The following is a 25827-nucleotide window of genomic DNA, read 5'->3' on the forward strand; positions in this document are numbered from 1 at the left end:
GAAAACATACGTTTGATTAAAAATTTAATTAACTATTTTTCTTATAATTTTAATGTAACTATGCTTAATATACTACAAAATATTTTGATAAAATCTAGTACCGATGTAATTATGGCTTAAAAAATAGTGATATAACTGGGTACAATTAGTAGTACAATTACAAAATTGATAATCCAGAACAGAAGTGCTTTTGATATGTTAATTGAAGTGCATAATCTTCTCAACATGTCTGTTTATAATAGTTATAGATAAAAATAAAATGGAAAAAAAATCGCGTAGTATTAGATGCGGTGGACACGTGGGAGAGAGTGTAAGGAAGGAAGTTGCATCCATCCATCCATCGTCGTCGTCGAACCAATTAACCAAACCCTATCTAGCTTCTTCGCATTCTCATTCACTCTGCCCCCAACCCAAAGCCCCATTCCATAACCCTAACCCTAAATCCGAATCTTCTCATGAAACCTCCCACGCAACACTCCACCGTTTCAGAATCAGGTTCGATTCCCTAACCCTCCACAAATCCCCTTTCTTTTCTTTGCAGTTTCTCCATGGAGGGCTCTGCAGAGGATCTCGGAGCCCCCGAGTCATGGGAGGTCGCTGATTTGGACGAGTCCATGAACCGCTTGAACCTCATGGTCTTTTCCAACAACGATTCTAAGCAACCTCACCAGCGTCTCGCCGATTATAATGACGATGATGCTCCGCTGCCGCCGCCTCCTTCGTCCAGTTGCGACGAGGTTTCCGATGACGCCATCAATCAGGTTGATCAGTTCCTTCGCGAAGCCATTCAGAACCCTCGCGAACGGCTTTCAAGTAGGTTTACCTTCGAATCGGTGGAAGAGATTTATTTATAAGCTGTTCAGAGAGAAATTGCTACTTTGTTATAATAGACTCCGAAGGTCTTGGATTACTTTTTCTGGGGGTGTTGTGTGTGTGTAGACTCGATCAGTGCCCTAAATTGTCATTAAGGAGTTGATTTAGGTAATGATTACTGATAAAGTTATCGGGGATTCAATTAAGTACACTGCTAGTGGAATTTTCCACTTGTGTGGTCTGATTAGAGAAACAATTCCAGCATGCTGTCTCTACTTTCGAGTCTAGCTACAATTTGAAAGGATTTGGGTCCCTAAAGTGATGGATTCTTATTTGAATTGAAATGCATCTCCCTCGCTCTCTCCCTTATCATAAATAGATATAATTCCTTATTCCTCACCTCTACGGTGAATGCCTCACTTCACAGGAGCCAACTCCCGAGAACTTAACCAAGCTGCTTCCCGACAGTGATTTTGAGTTTGAAGCATGTGTTTTGTATGTCTGGATTTATGGCGTAGGCCTCTCCCTGTTCCTTCTAGATTTTGAGTTTTTTGGGGGAGATTAATAACCCCCTTCCCAAAAATATAGGATGCAAAAACACTTAAATGTTCGTTCTTATGTGATGCACTTGCTTACAACTTTTCTAATGGGCTTATTATGCACTTATGCATGCATTATTTGTATGTTATTTGTTTAGATCTAATAAGCTGTATGTTCTTAGAATGATATATCTTGCCCAACTGATTAAGGCTTCTAATTTGATGAATTCAGTCTTGAGGATGGAGCAAGATGTTGAGAATTTTATTCGTGATCCTACTCAACAGCAGCTTGAATTTAAGCAGCTTCCAACATCCTATTTAAGGCTGGCCGCACACCGGGTGGCTCAGCATTACTCATTGCAGTCAATGGTTTTACTGGATAATAGTTTACCAGATGGTTCTGGGTCAAGAATTATTGTTCGCAAAACCTCTGAATGTAAGCTTCCAGTTATCCGCCTTGCAGACATCCCAGTAAAATTATCACCAGAAAACAGTGCTGTCATGAAGGTTGCAATCAAACAGAGGCCGCAGAAGTGGACACAGATTCTCAGCAATGCAAATTCAAACTCAATGAAGAATAATAGCTCTAAAAGTGTGGAGGAGAGAAAAGAGGAATATAATAGGGCTCGAGCTAGGATTTTTAATTCAAGTAATAATGATGGTACTGTAGGTGGGAAGCCAGAATGTGAGTCAAGGCAGCAGGATAACTCATTGCATAGTTCCTTGGTTGTTCCTCGGGTGGAAGATAAATCAGCTTCTGTATCTGATGTCACTTCTGGTAGGGGGCTGGTTGAGTCTTCAACTAATACCAATAGGGCTAGAAGTAGGATAGAGAAGGAGCCAGTTGGTAGGTACAGGCAAAATAATAGGGTGGCTATATTTCGGGACCGAGAGGTTGACCGCAAAGATCCTGATTATGACAGGAACTATGATAGGTATGTGCACCTTTTACCATGTTAGTCATGACTTTGTCTGTTAAGTTTTGTGACCTTTTTGTCTTGTTCCTCTTTGTCAAAGTAAATGGTTTAAGTTTGCTCGCATGAATGATTTGTGACCTGTACAGTGATTATAAATTTTTGCATGTTTCTTCATATTCAGATCACATTTTCATTTATCTTGTAGTTATGGAGTGTAGACAGAAAATCTAACCAAGGCATTTGCACATGCATTTAGCATACATTAAGCATATCCTGTCCTGTGCGCATTTACTGGATATTTGCTAGCACCTGTCATGTTGAAGATTTGATTTTATGCATGCTCTCTTGTTTGAATGAATAAATGAAAATTGGCTTTGGTTAACAAAATATTCAGATTTCCCTGTCTGTTTGCAAGTGCTCTTCAAACCTAGAATGATTTGAATGATTGTTATGCTATTATTTTAATACTAAAAATAGTATAGCAGCAATGTGAAATATTTCTGCATTATTGTGAAATGGTAGTGGCAAGTGATTATATTCCAGGTGGGGGTGGCAAAGCAAACCAACTCAATCCATCCCAACCCATAAAAAATGGTTGGATTGGGTTGAACCCATTTTGATAGTGGGTTAAAAATCTAATCTTAACACAACTCTTGATGGGTTTCTGGTTTGGATTGGATTGACTCGCCATAATTTTTTTAAAAATAAGCTATGGGTTGACCCACAACAACAACAAAGCCTTATCTCATTAGGTGAAGTCGGCTATATGGACCACATGACGCCATTCAACTTGGTTAAAGACCAAACTTTTAGAGACACTAAATAAGAAAACAGAAAAATATAAACCATCCGAACATAACCATAATAACATTAATTAGTCCATCAAAACATCCTAATAATTGAAGCATTGAAGCATCAAATAATCCACCAATGACCTTAAATGGCCAAAACTAGAAACATTAATACTTTAGTTCATCAGCACCAAATAAGTCCATAACCACAAATAACTCTTGATGAACCAATAAACCACAAAGCAAATGCCTAAGGCTGTAGTCAATACTCAAAATGAATCAGTAATAGATCAGTGGGTTGAGTTATTCAGCCCAACCTGCCTCTTTTAGCGGCTTAAATGGGCCAATCCAATGGGTTGAATCCATTTTGCCATCCCTAATTCCAGACAATGCTTGTGTCTATTATAAATAGTAAATAATTATAACTTTTCTGCAGGTTGGCTGAAGCCCATAGAACTTATCAATGTCTTTGTTATTTCATGTTCAAAATTTAAAAGTATCACATTTGTATTTCCATTTTTCTTTCAGCATATTCCTATTGGGTCTTGCTCCATTTATCACGTGATTGTCTATAATATGTATAGTTGCTGCAAACACATAATCTGTGTGATTTCTACAATACCAACTTTTGAGGTCAGGGTTGTTCTCTACTTGTGTAAACTATTTAGGCCTTATCACTAGTCGATGTGGACTTGGGTTTTTCTTAATACACCCCTTCATGCCCAACACTATTGGGCTTGATATGTGGATAATATGGTGGTTGGCCCAATAGCCGATTTAGGATAAGCTCTGATATCATTTTAGAATGTGAGTTTGGGTCCAACTCAACCCCATAAAACTGATTTTTGAGGTGAGGGTTGCTCCCCCTCTTATTTACACTATTTTGGCCTTATCACTAGTTGATGTGAGACTCTTGAGTTTTTCCAATATTTTGTATTTGTGGTTTACTTGTTTGGTATCATAGTTCTTTCCCATTGAAAGTGATTGGAATATACTCTGAAGGAGTGATCCTTATTCCAAGTACTATGCTAGAAATGCCCCAAAATATGTTTAAGTGGCTACTACCCAATTGACAATATATTAATAAGTTTTTGAGGGGATTAAACCAAAAGGACAGTTCTGAATGGTGGCTAATGTGTTCAAATTTCTTGCATAAAGTATGCGTTTAAATGCTGCATAATGGATGTTCAAGCATCTAGAGATTTATTTGGCTTTAGGACATCTATACCTGATTTGATGTTGGAATTGGGGATCACAATGAATTGTGATTTTCTGTTCTTGTTTGTCATATACATTGGATTATAGTTATGTGTTGTATTTTACTATAGTGTTCTGGTTGCACAAGTAATTATATAAAAACTGTTATATTTGATGTATGGATTAACCTAATAATCTACTTATAACTTGCATGGCAGGTATATGCAAAGATTTGATCCTGGTTTTGGGTTCAATGGAGGATCATATGCAATACAGCCAATGTATACAGCAGTATTGAATTACAAGACTGAGTTTCCACAGCTTGGATCCACTCACAGACCCCACCTTTCTGCTGAACACCAACCACGGCCTCTTCCACAGCATATATCTGGGCCCTGGGCTGCACAATCAGCACCTGCTGGAATTGGATATGGACATCCCGAGACCATGATGCCACCATTTAATCCTAATCAAGTTGGTGCACACTCATCATCAGCCATGTATCTGCATTCATCTCAGTATCCCTGTCAGCGCCCTGGAATGCCATTTATCCATCATGAACATGTTCACCAACCCTTTGCACAGGTATAAACAGCTACCAAGATCTCCATTTTGTGATTGTTTAAGTCTTATACTATGTTTTAACAAGGTCCATAGCTTCCCTATCAGTGGCTTAATTGCTTACAGTAAGTTTTTTACTACTTCCATGAACTGAAAGCAAGCAATTCTAATGTGTTATGTAAAGCTTTTGTTGCATAAACTTCCATGAAGTTCAAAGGCATAAAAGGAATTTGATAGCAGTTTATATAAAGATGTAGATTAGCTCTATAATAGAATAAATAGGTAATTTACCTTTCCCATTCGGCCAATTTGATTGATATACATGCATGGGCATACTTAAAAAACTTTTAAAGATCTATAAAATTGTAATAGAAACATTTGATCAGTTATAGAGGAATACAAGTCTCTATTCAAAATAATACAATATTTTTATAGCTAAACAGTAACCTTAAGAAGTTGAACTTATCATCTGAAACTTTATAGAATATAAAAATATAAACTTCAATGGTTATATAATAATAATAATAATAATAATAATAATAATAATAATACAAATTGAATTGAATATTTAAAATAAAAAAGCAAATTTCTTAGTACACTTGCATTTGACATAAAAGACCAATCTTATTATTCTTTAGTTTTTCACTTTGCCTTTGAAGTTTGAATCTAATTGAACTCTTTCATGTACATGATACTGCAGTCTCATCAGCCCCCACCTGATGCAAGTTTTGGATTGGCCCGGCCCCGGTGAGGGGCATGGGCCATGCCTGCACCCAATCAGCCAGTGGTATAAGATAAGATCATGGGCTGCTGCAGCTCCAAATTTCTTTTAGCTGATTGGAGTGCAGGCATATAGGCCGAGTTTGGCTGGAATGGATTTTCGTATTTCTGAAAGATAAACTCACCAGCATTGATCTATCCCTCCAATCTCGGCTTTGCATGGATGCTTCCTGCATCTTCCACCAGTCCGTGACTGTGTCCCTATAGACATTTGAATTTTTTGAGGAGCTTTTAGAGCTTATATTGTTGTTCATGAAGAGAAAATTGAGGACCTCTTCAGAGGAAATGGAGCCAAAGAAGTTTGTGCTTGACTTGGATAAAGGTATGTGTTAGTATATATGAAAATATCATAGTCTTTGATTATCCTTCTTTCCTCATCATCTCTTAGGATTGTTTATCATATTTCGTTATCTTATCATGTTTTGTTTTCCTAATTAATTAGCTAAGATTATGTTTCATATAAATAGGGGTTTGTGCTTTAGGTTTTATGAACACACCACTACATTGTAATACATCTCAGTTAAATATCAATTAGTGTTCCATTCTCTTTCATCTCTCTTACTCCCTCTTTTTTCCTAAAACTCTATTTTCATGGTATTTGAGTGATACCATCTTCCGTGACCTATCTTGTCACTGCACTGTTGCTAAGCTCCCTAGAATTTGGAGTTCTACACTTATACTTTAATTTTATGGTTCTTCCGTCAAATTAATCTTCTCATGTGTCAACCTTTTGGCATCTTAAGGCATTTTCTCTTGCTTTAGCTGTATTCCTTCATGCAAGTGTGACCCTCTTTTGCTTGTACTCTTCATTCTGACTGCCTCGTTTTTCATCTTAGCCTCTGCCGTGCATTTATTCCTCTAATTAGTTAGAATTATGATTAGTATAAATAAGGGTTAGTCCTTTAGATTTTATAAACAGGCCTAAAATCATATAATTTCAACAATATGCTTTGCTTAACCTGTTCTGTGGTTTGACTCAGTAGTGTTTCCTATGTTAAAAGTTCATCAATTTCATTTTATAAAACTGGGAAAATGAATAAAAAGGAATCGTAGGCCTTATCCTTTTTCATGTGAACCATGGTGTAAAACAAATTTTACAGTAATGCTTTCAAGATGAGTATGTAATGCAAATGGAGCATTTGTTAAAACGACCTTTTAAGGAATGTGTTTGTTGATATTTTGTTTTTGTTGTTTTGGCTAGCTACAGCTCCCTCAACAAGCTTAAGGGGTTTCAGTTAAAGAGCTCGGTCCATCATTTGCTTTGAGGTTTTTGATGCAGAGATTTAACTGAATTTTCCAAGCTCTAGTCACTAGTGGCAATCGCTATACTTTACAATATGGTCTGGTGAATTATCCTTGACCTTATGTATAATACATGACCAACTATAGATTTGAGTTTGTATATTTCACTCAGTTCTATCATTTCTTTTTCTGCATTTCCTTATTCTCTACATATATATTATCAATTTTTTGGAGTAATCGGTTATTTGCTTCATTTTTCACCCTCGTCTTTTTGTTAACATTATTGCATAAAATGAGACAACTGTTGCCTGGTATTGGTGGGAGTGAGAAAGAGGGGAAGAGACAGAAAAGGGGTGGTGAAGGGTGAACCAGGCGATGCTTATGCTGGTTAAACTAGATTAGAAACAATAAGAAAAGTTAAACTAGATTAGAAAAATAAGAAAAGTTAAACTAGATTAGAAAAATAAGAAAAGTTAAACTAGATTAGAAACAGTACCCAGATAAACCATAGCCCCCAAACAAAATAAGTAAAGTAAAATAAAAAAGGAAGAGGCGGTTGCTTGCATAAGGCGAAGGGCAACAGAAAACAGAAGTTTGGAACAATGATGGAATGCAATGCATGTGGTTGGCTCAACGCCTTGGGGTGCTGGCAAATCTGTCACACAGAACTCTCTTCCATGCCTTTAGAACATGGCGGCGGTGGCTGCTGGATTTGGGATCGGTTGGCAACGGGAGGTGCCAGGGAGAGGGAGATGTAGAATTTGAAAGGATTAGGGGGTGTTTGGTTTGGTTGTTTTCTGTTTTCATTTTCACTGAAAAATGTTTTTCCAAACGAACCAAAGACTGAAAATAATAAAATCTTGTTTTCAGTATTTTCAGTTAAAATCAGGAATCTCATTTTGGGTAAAATAAAAACGCAGTGACAATGAATGTAATTTTAAACAAATTTAAAAATACATTTCCTTTTGAAAATGTATTTTTATTGTTTTTATTTCTTGAAAACAGAAAATAAGAAATCAAATCAAACATATTTTTAAAATTTTAATCTTTTAAAAATGAAAATAATTTTTAGAAAATAAAAATGTAAACTAAACACATCCTTAATGTTTCATTTTACAAGATTTCATGTAAAAGCATAGTATATATTGGAGCATCGGTGGTCCAAAACTCAGAAAATGGAAAGAATTTTTAATTTTTTTTTAGTTTCATTAAGATGAAAATAAAGAAAGAAGAAAGAGAATACAACTATAACAAATTAATCTCATTTTTTCAACCAATTTCTCAATTTTTCTCGTTCGAACAAAGTGTCAAGTGTTCCAGAGTGATGATCTATGACACGGCAGTGACTTAGTTGTGATGTAGTCAATAATTTAATGTCATGTTACTGCTTAGCAATATTTTCAATTTGAAAATTGTGACGTAAAATTGACTATTAAAACATGTGTTTCAGTTATTTTTCATAATGTTGCTTCATGTATAATATAGTTTAATCATTATAGTAAATTTTTCATAAAATAGACTGTCATTATATTCTAATCATACGAATATATATGAGCACACCATAATTGCACCACCCAATACTTGATTATCTATTTCAAGTTCTATACCATCCTGGCATCGTGGCACGTGCGATAATTAACGTTAAACATGATAATAGGCATTCAGATTTCATGGTGTGCTACTCTTACCACCTACTCCAACAATCTAAGAACTGCTGACAAGAAAATTCATGTCTTAATTTAATGTATTTACAAGTACGCTTTGGGCAAATAGAAAGAATCGGAACGCAGTTATATTTGCAAAACAAAATTCTGGCATAATCCATCTGCTTGAGTTCAAGGAGGGAAATCAACTTGTTCGGAGATTGAATCCAAAGCCATCTTAAAAACATTGTGCTGATTTTACCATCAACACTTCCTCAGCAAATGCAACTCTCAGGTATCCACAGTCAGCATCTTGTCTACGCTTGAAAAGCTTTGGTAGAAAGCTTTGAAATGCTTGTAAGCAATGTCTATATCTTCCTTCGCACATATTTCCCTTATACTGCAATCCAAGTAAAAGCAGGCTCAACCCATGTTATATTCTTGTAGTGGGTCAGAGATGAATAAAACAAGAAAATAAGAACACACTTGCTTCTTTTCCACTCCAGCAAGACTTTTTGCTTTATAAAAGAATTTCAATAAGAGGAAGGCAAGAATTTGACCGGGTTAATAACTAATGTGCTTAGTAGCGAGAACTAAATGACAATAGGGCCTTCATACCAACAGCTCGCACCTGATTCTAAATACTGAATATCACAAATTGATTTTACTCCCCTCAGTTTAAAAATACTAACAAACCCTACTACGGTTTGTTGACTTTCATCTTTGCTTATCTCATATGTAAGATGTATTTTTAGTATCAAGGCTGTCTGGCTGAGTATATGACATGGTTTCAAAGGCTTTGATTAAATATAGGCTTTGGTTTAATTTCTCTCTAAACAAAGTATTAATGCAAAAATCATTTTATACCTGTGCATTGAAAGTTGAGCAATTCCACAGTCAACCGTTCGGATGCCAACTCCAGAAGCAAGTATTGGGCCTATGGTTGATCCACATCCCATGCCATTTCTAACCGCAAATTCCTACAATTTGAGTAGACAAATTTTAATTTTTCAGATGCCTCAGTTATGTAATATAATATAACAATCAACAAATCAGAGAAAAGAAGACCTAACAACTCTTATCTATACACTAATTTTCATTTTTGACAATTCATGCAAGCTTTAATATCTGTCTTCCCTATAATGATTCAAAAATTCCTTTCTTAAAGAGAAAGAGGTGCCTCTAGAAAACTATACTAATATAGTAACATTAGTAAGTTGCCTCCAATGGTCTGTGATTAACAGCATTAATTATAAGATGTATAAAACAATTTCTGGAAACTGATATGCTAATTCATAAATGGATGGGTGAACATTGTTGATATAAATAAATTAGTAGAATCTCTATAGTAAAATATATGATTTATTCTTATATTGTAATGGGTGAACCTTTAGGCTAATATATTGAAAATTTATTCTAATCAACAATGAGCAAAGATTGTTAAGACTTGCATCAATGGTGGTAATAAGATAGGCCAAAAATACTCTTTGATCTTTTCTTTTGATGATACTTATTCTATTATTCTTTGCTATGGAGTTAGGTTGGAATGGGATTTTTTTATAGGTTTAATTACCCATTTAGTCCTTATAGTTTTCAAACTTATCCCTTTTAGTCCCTATAGTTAATAGGTGGATTTTTTAGTCCCAGAAGTTTATATTTTAATTCCCAAAAGGTCTCTGCTGTTAAAATAATTTAACTAACAGAGTTAAAAGAATTTAACGGCAGAGACCTTTTGGGAATTAAAATGTAAACTTTAGAGACTAAAAAATCTACTTATTAACTATAAGGACTAAAAGGGATAAGTTTGGAAACTATAGGGACTAAATGAGTAATATAGTAACTTAATCTTAACTTAAACAATTCAAATAATAACTCAAATAATTAATTCAAATAGTAACTCAAATAATTAAGATAGTTTAAAGGAAATTTAACTAATGTTGAGTAAAGTAAATCAAGGAGAAGCTAACAGATTAGCATAGTATATAATGTGGCTATTGAAATTGAAGAGAACTTCATATTGTTACATGTCAATCAAATAACTTGCAATCAAATAATTCGCACTTAAGACTTTATAAATAGATGTGTATAAACAAATGCAACCCTAAAGAGGAATTACCTGAGTTGGAAGGTTATGGATTTTTCCAGCTTCTTTAAAAAGAAAAGGTGTGATTCCACTAGTAGCATAGCGCTGGTTTGCATTGTGCTTAATAACCAATACTCTCTGCAGCTTTGGTCGGTGGAGTTCTTCATGCTTATCCATAAAATTTGGATGAACTCCATGGGCCATATCTGCAGACACTGTTAAGGATAGAATCCAAAAGATACTTTAGTGGTCCCTGACAGAAAGCCAATTGACAGTATTGAATAGTATTACTAAATCACATAAAATACACATAATACAACAGTAGTTGCTGTCCTAGAGTCACAGACTCCAACAGAGATGAGTTCCCAGTCCACCAAACTAAAAGCAAATAATACACATAAGTGACATAACTAACTCCCTACTACATATATATCTAATAATACATGCCACTTTGACAGTTATTACCACACATATATCTAATAATACATAACTGCTACTAATTGCCTATATGAAAGAAATTACTGTGCTACATGCCCACTTCTGAAATAAACTTTGCAGATGGGTGATTTTTTCCCCGGGGCAGGATCTAACTATGGATCCTTTCCTGGCATACTTGAATCTTGGTTTATCATCAGTCCCTTTCAAAATACTAAGTTAAACAATGAATTTGGGAACAAAGACATCAAATTTACTATTGCTTATCACTATTTTCCATTAAATGTACTCTTTTATCTCGAATATCACTATTATTTTATTACCACATTTAACATCTAATTAAAAAACAAATTTTCAATGTTGCAGGACAAAATCACCAGCACATTTTCATTAAATCGATAACAAACTCCTGCATAACCTCTTTTCCCTCTTTTTTTGTTTAATTCAAACTTGGTTTGTATCCAAAAAACCAATTGGCATTCTGATAGATCTAGCAACCAAAAGAGAGGGTCCCACACCACACCATTCTTAATTTACATTTACAAATTCTGAACTTTCCAGCCAAAACCCATAACTTTGAGTCTTAAGCCTTTTCAGAACCCATTGTAATTGGGGTATTCTAGTTGATCAATAACACATGATGCACAATTGACGTTTGCAAACAGTCCATAATATTGGAATCAAGATGATGGTATCAACCCTTGTGTATCATTTGCCTCAATTTTACTTTAGAAGGGTGATAAGTGGATGATATACCAAGAAATGATTGGCGAATAGTGCGCTCAAAAAGAGCCTTCACTAACATAGTTATTTGTTAAGTCACCAACTATACGTCTCATGGCCTGAAACATGGTGGGTGCTCCAGCTCCTTGAACAGAACCTGAACCCACCTAAATAGCAGCAGTTAGACATAGCATTGAGAAATCAACAGCAAAATGTCATCATACTGTAATTAAAAAAAAATGCATAGTAAGCTGTAACAACTCTAACAGGCAAAATCCTATTTTATCTAAATGGCTTTACAGCTTTCAAATGAAGGAATTTTTCCATCTTGGGATATCTTCTTTTGGGGGTTGGGGGTGGGGGGTGTCTACAGATGCAAGAACAGTTTGAATTTAATATTATTAAATTAAATAATTACAAACACAATTAATAAATAAATTGATTGAAGTTAAACATATTACTCCTTAATATCATAAAGGATTTAATTTGATCTACAATAAGTGCGAAGAGTTTTGCACTAGTAATGAATGATACAATGCTATTTTCATTAATTTGATGGAAGTTATATGCATCTGATCTATGATAAACTCCGTAAAAAAATTGTTAATAAGTGATAATAAGATTTCTATCAAAATTCTTAGTAATTCTCTCAATAAAAGAAACCAAACCATCTATAAGAAACCCATTCCACTTTATTCTGAGTTTAACAGTATTTATTATTAAAGAATGGAATCTTGAATGTAACAATTTATTGGATGCCTCAATCCAAGTGGATGGAACAATTAATTGAAGAATTTCATATTTGCTTTAATTCTTTGGTTGCATCTCAACATTGGTCCCAGGGACAGAGACCCCAAAGGTTTGAAACAATCTCCCTTGTGCCTGGTTTTGAAGGTTCATTGATTTAGTCCTTGCTTTTCGATTGAAGAGAAGTAGTTATGATCATTTTGTTTACTACTGGCAGTCTAGAGTGGTTGTATCCACATGGTGGTATATGGTGATGATATACCCACAGCTGGGAGTGACATCCTACATTATGGTTTTTTCATTTAGAAACAATAATTTGGTGCTTTTGGTGAATCCCAGGTGTTTTGTTCCAATTTGGAGCAATTTCCGACATAATAAACACATAATTTATTGTTGGCAAGCAAAAATGGAACAAAATCTATAAACAAAACATTGAGCATACAAATTAAGCAAGATAAAGAAACACCTCCTCATTGTCAAATAAAGCAACCATTCGAATTGCATTTTCACTTGCTAAGTCACCAGGAGATTCACACGAGTCAATAAGTGCCCTTAATGCACAATAACTTGAAGCCAGATTATCTAATCTTCCAGAAAAAATAAATTCATTGTTTCCACCTCCAAGGCAGCTAGGTTGAGTATCACAAACATTCAGTTCAATATTCACTATGTCATCAACATCACAGTTCAACTCATCTGACAGTACCTGTGAATTAATACAAGGGCTATTATTGCCTATTATAAAGAATAAGTAAGCAAAAGATAGGTAATTCTATAATTTACAGTTAAAACCACAGATAATTTAAAATCATGATGGACAAACTATTACACTATTCCATTCTCAGAATAACAATATTACATTTTACCCATATCAATGGCTAAAACACCTAGACATCATTCTAGTTTGACCCAGCAACTTATTCCAAAATCCAAAAAACTGGTGGCATGCAACCATTCACATGTGAATTCATGTTACATCACTAGTAGTTATGGTGTCATTATCATTTTCGCATAATATTCCATTTTGCCTCCTTTTTTCTTATTTGTTAGCTACTCTAATTAATTCCTTCTCACATATGATTTATTTAAGAACTAATATATGAAAGCAATTAAAAATCTTGGTTTACAGTCTTTATCTTGGCCTCAATCTAATCATCCCTTTCTCTGACTGAAAATCTTCATTCCCCATCTTGCCACATATTGTCATGCATTTACATACCAAACATCAAATGAAACCAATTCATTGGCATATTGCTTTGTAATGAACTGAAGAATAAAAGAATATATAAAAAGTAAATTGCATACAATTTTCTGAGACTAATAAAGTACTACTACAACTAAAGAAGAATGGTAATCTGAAAGGTAGAAATGTTTCTTATATGATAGTCAAGATCAATTGAATGAATATCGCCAGGTGGGTTTCTTCTTCTTTGTTTTTGGAATAAGTGTTTGAAATTGAAATCAATATCTTTTCACAGGATATGCATGGTTTACTATCCTCTGACAGTCATAATATGTTCAAACTTCAAACCTATGACAATTCTTCACATTGAAGTAGAAAGAAGCAAAGACAACAGCTACCTGCATAAGCAGCCGATGATGATGAGCTTTGGATGACAAGGCACTATTCTTCTCCTTGGAGTTGGATTCCAAAGAAGTGTCCTCAGGTTTCATTGAGAGTAAAGGAAGAAGATGAGTCTCTAGATTTGGTTTAAAACCATCCAGGTTCACTGTGCTAAACAATAAACCACCAAATAAGAGAGGGTGATAGAATCTGCTGGTAGCTTGCATGTTTCTGTGGCAGAACACTGGCATATGACAAAGAAAGTAATGGAAAAAAAATATTTGGGCCAAACAGGAAAACTAGATACATTCGTAAGTTACTAGTAAGTAGTAACACTGTTTTGATATTACAGCACAATAGCCAACAAAAATTGAATTGCTAGAATTTTATAAAGCACAACAAAGTTGCTTCAATCTGGACAACAATATACCCCATCTAAGCATCCAAATCAGTACAAATATAGAAGAAAACCACAATCTTCAGTTTTGTACAACCACTACATATTTGACTTTAAAATCAGAAATATCAAATAGATCACCGTAAATTTGATAAATTTGTTAATTCTAACAAGTCTACCAAATTTACAATCATATGGTCTATGTAATGACTTGGGTGTAATTCGGTTGGCAACACACACTAACCTTGTGGGAGAGGAGGACCTGGGTTTGATCCTGAGAATACACTCTTGGGGAGGGGCGATAAGTTTTAAGTGACTAAGCCCCGGATTGAGGATTAGTCTCATAGTTGGTCCAAAGGACTTGTGGGGATGCCTCGAGATCCCATCGGAGAGCCAAAGGCCCCAATTACGGTAGTTGAAACAAAAAAAAAAATAATATGGTGTACGTGATGAATGATGAATGACATAAAGTTATAACTTATATAATATATACCGGTCGAGATGAATGGCGAGTGTGGGAATGCGCAAAATGGGTCTATCGACTTTGACAAGCTTATGCACAAAAGAATTATGGCCAGTTCTGAGAATGACCCTTCCAGCAACACTCAAATCCCTATCAAACCAAGTGTACCACAAGCCAGCTCCATAAGTCTGCACATTCACCATGGAATAGTTACACTTGCACGACGCCGTTTTGGGCTTCAGTTTGAGGCAGGGGCTGTCGGTGTGCGCCGCTATCACGTGAAAACCGTCCCCGACATTGTACCTAGGCAAAAACAACGGCGTCAAACAAAACAGCACAAAACCGTAACGGAACAAAGTATACTACAGAGAAGGGAGGGAGGGATTCGAATCCCTCGCTAACAAAAAACTAACAAACTAACAATAACATTTGGCGATAAAGAAAAATAAAAGAGAGAAGGTGAAGAAGTAAAGTGAGCTGACTTATCTCCGATGGCGAAAGCGATCAAACAGGACATGTTGCGGGTGAAGAAGTAGCGCCCGCCGGGCTTGAGGTGCCAGTCTTTGTTTTCGTTGAGCATGTGGAAACCGGCGGCGAGTAATTGTTGTTTAGCTTCGGCTGTGGCGTGGAATTGGGTACAGGAGTGGTTCAGGTAATGGAGGAGGTTGGGGACGATGGAACTCGAACCATGAGGCGCCGAATTCGAATTGATGGAGCAGAAGGTGCGACGAGGAATGCGTTTTGGGAAGAGGAGAAAGGATGATGATGAGGGTTTCAGTTTCAGTTTGAGTTTCAACGATGGAGAAGGAGAGTGCAGTAGAATCTGTGGTCCACCTATCGACGCCATTTTTCATTTGGGAGAGCTCACCGAATTACATTTGATATTTGATATTGTCTATAGCAAGCACTGTTATACTTATTGTAATGTAGATGTCAGATCGCGTTTTAATGAGACGTAGTAATGTCGTCACATGAAAACCGCCGCAAGTTGCTCCACTAAATAAAAAAATACAAACTTTTGCCTTTTGTCGCAGAACAATTTGTGAATTGTGACAGTTTTTAATTGTCACAATTTTTAACCAACAAAAATTATTTAAAATATAAAAAATTTCCGTAAAATTAAATATCTAAAAAGCAAAGTCATGTTTTTTAAATCTCCATTTTGATAATAATTTAAAAAAAAATTACCCCATTTTGATGTAAAAGCCTACCCTCCTGTACTCCTAGTTCTCCCGTTATATTTTGAGTACTTATATTCGCGCATCTCAAAATATACACCATCGTTCTGTTTTTTTTTTTAGGTAAAAGTATGCACCATCGTTGATCTAACAATATGATTAATTATGTATGTAAATATAATTAATTTTATTTTATATATGATTAATTACTCTTAAATATAATTAATAAAGTAGTGATTAAGAAAAAAAAAAGCTTGTTTTACAATCGTAAGCAAATTGCCTTTTTCCCTTTGCAAATGTGAACAAGAGTTACATTATCCAAGATATTCATCAGCTTGGAACGGGTTACATAAAATCACTAGCATGAGAATCTCAATAACAGTTTAGCCATTTTGAGAAGAAAAACAATCAAGTATAAATGGAATATCTGCGGCTTTTTTCAACATCTCCGCATTGCTGACATGACTCATACTCCACATTGCTGACATGACACATACAATGTAATAAAATCGCCCCTTACCAAGTTATTCAATAACCCTTGATCTCAATTGACAAAATAAACTTTCAGAGGTGATTTTACCATTAAAAAAAGGAGAGTAAGATGGTGGAAAAAGGCTACAGCCTAGAGTTCAAAGTAACAAAGACCAAAATAATTAGATAATCTAATCCAGCTTGATTTACTGGATTAATTATATTTGCTATATTATTGCAATACCATCATATAGTTTAGGTGTAGAAACTATAACTGGATGCATCAGCAACAATATTCCTCAAGCCACCAATAGTAGATGCCAACATAATGCACACTCCTATGTATATTGCAGCCTGAAAGACACGTTAACTGAGGGTCAATTGCATACAGGAAACAACTCAGAGATCCTCTAGTTTTTTCTTGTCTTTTAGAATGTTCATTTGATGCATCTCAAAGGAAAAATTGTTAATGTGAATTGTTAATCATTACCCAATTGATGAACCAGTTGATGCTGAATCTTCTTGGTTTCTTGATTATCAGCCACATTATACTAGGAAGCTGAAACAATTAACACGCCAGATTATTGTTTTTCTAATTTTTTTATTATAGTTCTAGTAAATTTGGAAAAATTAATATGAGCATGAGGAAACTTAGAGAGCAAGAGAGCCTTACGAAATATGAAGTGGGAGCAAAACCAAACCCACCAAAGAACCCCAAAAGATCGCCAAAGAAAGGAAAAGTGACCCCAACAAATAATGTAAAAGCTGAAACATTTTTAACAAATTGAAGTCACTCTGCATTTCACAACTAAACAGAAAAATGTTTTGCAGTGATAGCATGTATTAGTTGAGTTTTGACATGTCTCCCACCTACATAAGCAGTTCGAGCAACAAGTCTGAGTGCTAGTCCTGGAGCGAAGTTCAATCTTCTAATCATCATCCTCTCAATCAAGTCAAAAACAGGCATAGCATAAACCTACAATTGAAATTCTCCACACCAATCAGTCAAGAAAAATAAATAGCTTAACATGCGATAGAAGAAGTTCTTGGTTTTGCATTCATACCTGGTAGCTACCAACAACATGGATGAATACCATCAAGTTAGCAGAGGCAATAAGCCATGCAGGCTTTTCAAGTGCCATAAGCACATTATCATCAACAGCTTGACCAAAAGCCCAGTATCCTATAAGTGCAACTGGGAAATAGCATATTGCGTTGATGAAATAGGCGCCAAGAGCACCGTGCCACATTGGTATCCTTGATGGTTTCTCAGGGGTTGATGGAATTGTAGCCTGAATTTCAAGGGCCACTGCATGGCCAGCAAATGCAAACGAGATTTGACCAAGTGCATTGAAGACCCTGAACATTAAGTCTGTATTGCTGGTTCTTTTGTAAGCATAGCTAACATTTTCAATCCGTCCTCTAGCCAAGCAAGCCAGCCAGGCTATAGTTGAATAGCTGCAACAAAAAAATCCCATGAAAATAAGTATAGTGTTTTTAAATAATAAGGACAAAACTTAGATGAAGTTCCTTAGGTATTTTTGGTTTTGTTTTCAAATTAAAATTAGAATTTTATGTCTTTAATCTACTTAATAAAGGTGTGCGTTGAATGTTAAATAAATTAGTGAGGTGAAACTCCAATTTTTATGGAAGAATAACACCCAAAACACTTAAGTAACTGTGTATCTTTGTCCTAATAATAATCACTTTACTTGTATTCTGGTATTTACTTTTAGTTTCATCCCATCAAGAGTTAGTATGTCATGAAATTGTAAGAGTATCACCAACTAAAATTTTCTTGTAATTGATACAAAACAAGATCAAGAGTTTGCAAAAGTATGATATTGTCTAAAAGCTGAGTTCACCAGTTATTTATTGCCTTGGGTTTAAAGGCAACATACCTCTGCTTCCGATTTGTTTCACTCTAGAAGCAAACACTTTGCATTCATGCCCAAAAGGTAAAGTTAATGATGTCTTTCATATCATTATCCTTTCTATTGATTTCCTAGTTTCTAGGATAGATCTTATACTTGTCTCATGTTTGTTTTTTTGGAAGAATCCAAATTATACATTTTCCTTCTTTCCTTCTTGTATGTCAAGCTAGAACTCAGGATTGATAAATAATCAAGTTCAAAGGCTTGTGTTCAAGAAAAAACTAGACATGTGGGGATCAAGAAGCACCTTAATGACATCACAGCTGCAGCTAAAGAAACCCCGGCAACAGAATTGAAATTGGGAAGCTGAGACAGAAAGAAATGGATGGCACCAAAGATCAGAATCCAGTAAGACTGCTTTAGTTGTGTGCAATCAGTGCATGCTATCTCCATGAACTTCTTTAGGCACTTCCCCCCAGTAACCATGTAGACAATGTCACATCCAACCTGAACTATTAGCTGCTGGGGGAGTACAATCCATGGTCCAAGTTTTGGTCCAAAAGCATGTCTACCAAGATCAAGGTAGCGATCAAAACGAGTTCCAGGAACACACTCATGTAACTGGATCATTTGCCACATTGTGTTTAAGGTCAGGCACCATGATAACAACAACATCAAGATCCCTGGACCCCTGCAAAGAAGAGAAAAGATATATTTGTAAAGTTGCCAACTTATGTTGCGTCTTAGGTTTGTTTGAAAAACTTCTCCAAAAATACTTATAAGAGGATAAGAAGGTAAAATAAATCAACTAATTCTCTTAACTTTTGTAGAAATTCTTTTCATTTTAACTTTTTTCACAAGGTAATGTAAGCAAGTTAATTTTAACTTATAGAGAAGCTGAATGTATTTTATGTTCTTATTTTCAATTCCTGTGAGTGCTTATGGAGAAGCTTATACAAGCATGGCCTTAGTGTGTTTTAGTTTACCATCCTAGATATGCCATGGCATTGGGCAGGCTTAGAACACCAGCACCTATCATGGCTGTCACAGTGTGGAATGTTGAATACCACCATTTGGCCCGGCGAGAGGGTCCATTGTCCATCCATATTTTATCTGATTGAACTTCCTGCAATTGTCGAAGATGCAAAAAGAATTAGAGAACTAGTACAAGAGGAAGAGCATGGCCATGCAAAGAGATTATAAATATAGAAAGTAGAGAAGAAGCTGAGACCATTTTAGCTAAGCCACAAAGAGTGGAGAAAGAGGACCCCTTAGGATTTTGGAGTTAAAGTGAAGCACATGAGCTATATATATGTGGTGGTTGATGTGTAACAAATATTAGGTGCAAATAATAATAAACACAAATAATAATTTAGTGTTTTCCTTGCCACCTGAGTACGTATTTTTGCTGCTTGTAGGACTTTGAATGATGAGAACAAAACAAGAAAATGTGGCAGAATTCAAAGAACAATTTTGGGAGACACAGTAAGTCGTACAAGATAAGTGGCACGATGAGGTAAACCCACTACACCCAAAAGGAAGATTATGTGCGAGGAATTTATTTTATCATCACTATGTGATTCTGGTTATATTTAACTCCACCTCAAATTCTGCCCAGTTACAAAAGTAGGAAACCTGTAGGGTATAGAGTAATGTTTTTGTTTGTGGTCTTATCTAGTGAAAAGATAACTAGGAATCTATATTTTATGATGAAACAACTTCATTTGATCATTTTATGGTCTTGTCTAGTGAAAAGATAACTTGGAATCTATTTTTTTTCCAAACTAGTTGTATGAGTTTTTTATTTGGCATTTAATTAATTTATTTTTCATCAAATCATTTCATTTTAGGATTAAATAATACTGTAATTTCGTATTCAAGTCGGGAATCAAACTAAGATCTTGATTAAGAAACTAAGTGTAAAAGATTCTCACTTTAATTTTAAAGCAGGTTAATTTAGAAAATTGGTCTGCCCGGCCGAAGAATCGTAATTCAGAAGATCACATACATTAATTAATATGTAATGTTCAAATCAATCCACAAGTTAATGATAATTTAGAAAGATTTCATTGATACTGGGAATAATTTAGAAAGATTTAATCATTACGCTTTGTTAACAATGGCCTTTGTTTATCCTTGTGATAAACCACTAAATTCTATGTTGATGATTACATTTGATGGCATGGTATTGTTTTTCTTAGTTAGTGGAGGGTCTCATCTTTCTTGTGAATGGATGTAACGAACAGAAGTGCACCCCAGTAGGTTGTGTGGTACAAAAATGAGCGTGGGAGTAAAACAAATTATATATTAAGCAGTTCGATATTATTATTATTTCAAGTTTCAACATTTAACTAATTTGTATATGATATATAATTAAGTGTTAATTCTTTATTAAATTTGGAGTTTTTAAATACATTTTACATGAGAATTTGATTAAAATCATAAACACGTGATATTGATAATCCTGATCTGTTTAGTAATTTCTTCAGGAGTACAGCATGCCATGCACCACTAGAAATACGAGTTAAGCCAATTCTTCCAGTCAATGTTATTCTAGAGTGATATAATTGATTTCGATAATTTGAATTTCAAAGCACTAAATACTATTAAAATTGTGTTTAACGGCTAATTTTACATTAGAGGCACGGCACGATATATGCAACTAATTAATTAGGAGTTTAGGTTATTTTTTTATCTGAAAAATCCATTCAGGTCCCGATTAATCTTGAGTAGAGTTGACTTCGTTATGTCAAATTCATATATTTAACTGGTTGAGCAGCCCACGATTAACTTGAACTCCAAAATAATTATTTAATCCTCAACTATGGAAAAGTTAATTAAGGGGTCATAATTTTATAATTCTTGTTAAAGTAGATAAACACAAGATTTATTGTTAATTTCACCAAATCATTAAGTCATTCTGACGTAATCTTTTGATGATTATTATTTGTTCGGATTAATAATTATATTTCAGCTATAATATATAGTTAATTTAGTTTTTCGGATTATACCACATGTATTTTTTTACTATATGTAATTTTGTTCCAGCTAGACGTAACAACAAAACTCTTCTCAACAAATATGCATATATCTAAAACTTGAATGAATTAAGGTTATGTTTGATAAAATATTTTAATTATTTTAAAAAAAATTGATTAAAAAAATTATTTGTTTGTTTAATAAATAATTTTTTTATAATTTCTTAATAATTTCTTAACTGTTTTTCAATGTTATTTGAAGTAATATTTTTTAAAAGAATTTTTTTTATATTTTTTATTTTTATCTTTATCTGTAATATATTTATTTAATTTTATGTTTATTATTTTTAAATAAATTATAATTTTATTATTTTTATAATATTTTATATTTTTAATTACTTTAATAACTAATTTTGTCCCACAGTTACATAAATTTTGAATTACACTCAAAATTCAAAATACCACTAAACTGACATCCCAATGGCCAGTAGCAAAGCCATCATCATTGCTGCCAGAGATGTTTACTTTAAGGAGTTCCTCTCCAAAAGAATGATTCTTCAAAAGTTAAATTAGCTAAGAGTTAACTTTGGTCATGATGCATGTCTCAATTAATGATTGTTTAACATTTGGTTAAAACTGATGATTCAAGATTTAAATTTTTTTAGTGGCTAAGATTGCCTTTGATACACGTCTCCAAATCCATGTTTTTGGTATAGTTTTTGAAGAAAATATTATTTTTAAAGTTTTATAAGAGAATTGATAATAATAAAAAAAAATCTTTAAGATAAGCTCACCCACTAACACGTTTAAAAGACAACCGATATTTTTTCCTTTTCCTTCGTGTGATTTTGGATTCTATGATTAATGAATTAAACATACATGCTTTTATACATTTTCTAGAAAAATATTAATTGTTTCTTTATTTTTTTTTTTCTTCCCAACTTTATAATTTACGCATGTCTAAATTTTTCTCTCCACATGAGTAAAAACAATCTCTTCAGAGATAACGCACTTTTTTAAAATTTTAATAACAGGTTTTCTTTTATTAGAGATAAAATTTTAAGATTTGTTAATGACATAAATCTTATATCATATTTAATGAAATTCATTTATTAATCTTACTTGGCTCGAACGCAGTGAAAGATATTTGTACACAGATAAAAAAAATTATTATTTATTCAGCTTTGCATTAATTTCATCTAATAATAAAAAATAATTTATTAAATTTTAGAAAGGAATTGTTACTCTCCCCAATCTCATGTGTACAACCCATTGTAAATGATCCAAGTCTGTATTACTAGCATTAATTCTTCTAGTCTCTTGTCAGTTGAAAAGAATCATATCATATCTAAGTTATATGTGCTAAAGAAGTCACTCAAATAATTAAATAATTCTTTTCTCTGTGGAGGCGTTGAATTTGAATTAATTACCTTCTTCAACTTGTTCATTCATCTTAAGCATATATGCTGTTTCCCATTTGGCTAATTGAGTCAGAAAGATGTCTTGAATTTTTATTAGTCACGATGGCAGGGAAATAAAAGGTCAAATTTCATACAAATGATATAACCTCCATGATATATTGGAATTTCTATGATCCATTCAAGCTAAATTTCAAATTCCTAAAACATTCTCGCATAAAGCATTATTTGCAATTATTAAGTTGTTCATAAGGATTAGAAGAAAAAAAAAAAGTCACCCAGCTACCAAACCAATGTTAGATTTGCACTCCACAATTTTACCCACTTGATTTCTTCTCCAACGTGCATAAATTATGGTTTATAAACGAGTTCATGGGATTCACTTAATCTTATTTTTGGGTGACGTTTAGTAGGGTTTGTGAAGATTATGCAAGCAGGAGCATCACCCTAAATTAGATACGTACACAAAGTCACACGATTTTTAATTTGAGACGGTTGAGTATAAGTGTGAGGTGAAATTCCACATTGGATAGAAGTGGAAAGGTTGAGCACCATATAAGTGAGGAGAAGACCCATAAACCTGAGCCTTAAGGTTTTGGGTTAGAGTGTGGTGTCAGGTCTCCTTATGTGGCAGCTCGTGGTCCACAGGTGTACCCCTCGAATCTCCCCAACAGAGCATCATTGCATATATTGGTGTTGTTTGTTGTTGCCGCATTAGTTGCCCTTGCATTACCACATTCTTACCCTTATAAGATCCTTGTTGTGCGGGTGACCCGAAATGATTTAAACACAAACTTGGCAAAGCAAAAATTTCAAATAATCATATACTCAAAATGTGCAAATTCCAAAACTGTTTTTGATAATAATTTTATTTTATGTCAAAACATAATTTCATGTGTTTTTAAACGTGGTAGTGCATGGGAGTAGAAATCAACTTAGACATTTCATCAAACATATTATACACAAGCAAGAAACTCCAACTATCAAACATATTATACATTTCCGTTGTATAAAAAATACAATGGAAATATATTTGTATTTTTTCACACCCCTTTTTACCTAATAGAAATATGATTCACATGTATATTTGTATAATTTTTTATTACTGTTGTATGTTTGTATATTTTGTACAACAAAAAAAATTATGTTAAAAGGTTATTTTGGGAATAATAAAATTTAAAAGCGCGTGTGGGTGATAATGACAATCTCGGGGGTGAGAATAGCCATTCCCCAATTCGAGGCCTTCTTTATTTATTTATTTATTTTTTTCACCCAAAAGCCAGTACTACTTCCATACACTTGCTGGACCAGAGCATAGGCTACTAACAGCCCAAGTAGATGTCAGCCTGAGAAAATAATTAATCCCACTGGTGTAAGATGCAAAACCCCAAAAGAAAGAGATATATAAAATCAAAACCAGAAAAAAAATGACATAAGCTGAAAGGCAAAACTAAATTCAAGTATGTAATTTCTTAAATTGATTGTATTATGGTTATTATTAAACCAAGGAGTCAAAAATGTGTTCTAGACATGCTTTATAGTTGAGAAGGCTCAATAAAAAAAGCTTAATGTAAAAACTTTACCCTTTATAGTGATTTAGATATTTATTACTATAATTTAAATATCAATATATTTTTATGTAAATTTTTATTTTAGTGTGAAGAAAATATTTACTCATTTAATTTAAATATTATTTCTATATAATTCATTCTTATAATCCATGTGAACTTACACTAAAGTATATGTAGTACTGATCTTGAGAAAACATTTTTTTCTTAACTTTATTAGTTTAGAAATTCAACTCTTTCATTTCACGAGTGGATTTTTTTATTTTTCATTTTAAACATTTAGCAAAAGGTTGATGCATATCTCTAGGATCTTCTGGTAGCTCACAACCACTCCATAATTTGGTTGGTGTGATCATGCAGCAAACTCAACAATTAACATATGTATTTGGAGTTGGTGTCAAAGGGGACTGAATGTTGCCTTTGAAATTAATAAAAGAAAATCTAATCTAATATTACTTTATTGCCTTTGCCAAGATTTTTATGTTATACTGCTTGCAGACTATAGGATTTACCCTATTTACTGGCTATATATGTCTGCGTCAACCGTGACAGTGAAACTCGAACTTAATTCTTCGATTTACATTAATTCAATGATGACCAATGGCAGCTTTTTCTCTTGTTTGTGCCTTATATAATTTCTCTTTTGTTATATCTTTGTAAAAAAAAATAAAAAAATACGGCACACAGTAATGCTATCTATCATGTGATCATCGTCGCACTATATATCAAATTAATGAAAGGTCAAAGAGAATGGAGTCAACTTAATCAAGCTTTTGTGCTGGCCGATAATTTTTTTTATAAATGACACCCCCCCGCTCCTGTTTTAAAGAATTACAGCTTTTCTAAGGTTGACAAAGTACACATAATGTTACAAGACTAGACTGATATCAGAATCAATTCATTGTATTCTTTTAGGATGACCAAACGTTACTTCGTGTTTGAAAGTGATTATTTGCTTTATTATATATTTGATCATATACATGCAAGAGACCAATGGATTTATCACAATTTAAAAAAAAAAAAAAAAGATGTTATGTTCAATTCAACTTTACCGTTCAACAAAGTCCATATTCTGACCTTAATAAGGTCCAATACCAGATGAGAATCAACTTGAGAGTTAGAAAAAGCACTTTTGTCAGATGCGATAAAGTTGGCCTTAAAACATAGAACCATACCAGTTCTACTTTCTTGTTACACGTTTTTGCCACACAATTAATTTTTAACTTAGTTTATTATATTTATTAGTGCGGTTTGTGAAAAAAGTTTGGGATGGATTTAACTTAACCTGACGCTGACTTGATTATGTTGTATTGTTAATTAATGACCAATTTATATTAGGGTTTACTAAATACTTTAATGAATTATTCTTTCCATCCTATAATCTTAAAATAATTGTTGTTTTAACTCTTAAATGTAGCATTAATTACTTTTTTAATTATATTTCT

General features: G+C 33.8%; 2 protein-coding genes, 1 non-coding gene and 1 pseudogene across 6 annotated transcripts; 2 read left to right on the top strand and 2 right to left on the bottom strand.

Moving 5' to 3' along the window:
• The first annotated feature begins 272 nt into the window (after window positions 1-272).
• Window positions 273-7034, top strand: LOC100797761 (R3H domain-containing protein 1). 3 transcript variants are annotated; one of them, XM_003536267.5, is made up of 5 exons: window positions 273-813; window positions 1585-2287; window positions 4476-4842; window positions 5519-5920; window positions 6800-7034. In XM_003536267.5, the coding sequence occupies exons 1-4, from the start codon at window positions 549-551 to the stop codon at window positions 5567-5569; spliced, it is 1386 nt and encodes a 461-aa protein (XP_003536315.1). In that variant the 5' UTR covers window positions 273-548; the 3' UTR covers window positions 5570-5920; window positions 6800-7034. The 3 variants fall into 3 exon arrangements, with proteins under 3 accessions (XP_003536315.1, XP_006589382.1, XP_014618788.1); XM_006589319.4 differs by having other exon boundaries at window positions 305-813; window positions 6806-7034; XM_014763302.3 differs by lacking the exon at window positions 273-813 and adding an exon at window positions 847-981.
• A 1441-nt stretch (window positions 7035-8475) lies between these two features.
• On the bottom strand, window positions 8476-15800 carry LOC100788773 (probable aspartyl aminopeptidase; annotated as a pseudogene).
• Window positions 10120-10247, top strand: MIR10186G (microRNA MIR10186g). The gene has a single exon (NR_161709.1). It is a non-coding gene; the product is annotated as a microRNA MIR10186g (primary transcript).
• A 637-nt stretch (window positions 15801-16437) lies between the features above and the next one.
• LOC100797211 (lysine histidine transporter-like 6) lies at window positions 16438-19978 on the bottom strand. Of its 2 annotated transcripts, XM_003536266.4 has the most exons (8): window positions 19650-19978; window positions 19405-19544; window positions 18726-19109; window positions 17609-18002; window positions 17415-17520; window positions 17218-17309; window positions 17035-17103; window positions 16438-16898 (listed from the first exon to the last, which is right to left on the bottom strand). In XM_003536266.4, the coding sequence occupies exons 1-8, from the start codon at window positions 19650-19652 to the stop codon at window positions 16800-16802; spliced, it is 1287 nt and encodes a 428-aa protein (XP_003536314.2). In that variant the 5' UTR covers window positions 19653-19978; the 3' UTR covers window positions 16438-16799. The 2 variants fall into 2 exon arrangements, with proteins under 2 accessions (XP_003536314.2, XP_040861783.1); XM_041005849.1 differs by lacking the exon at window positions 16438-16898 and having other exon boundaries at window positions 17419-17520.
• Between the last annotated feature and the right edge of the window lie 5849 nt (window positions 19979-25827).

The sequence above is a fragment of the Glycine max genome, chromosome 10, assembly GCF_000004515.6.
Source record: "Glycine max cultivar Williams 82 chromosome 10, Glycine_max_v4.0, whole genome shotgun sequence".
Taxonomy (NCBI): Eukaryota; Viridiplantae; Streptophyta; class Magnoliopsida; order Fabales; family Fabaceae; genus Glycine; species Glycine max.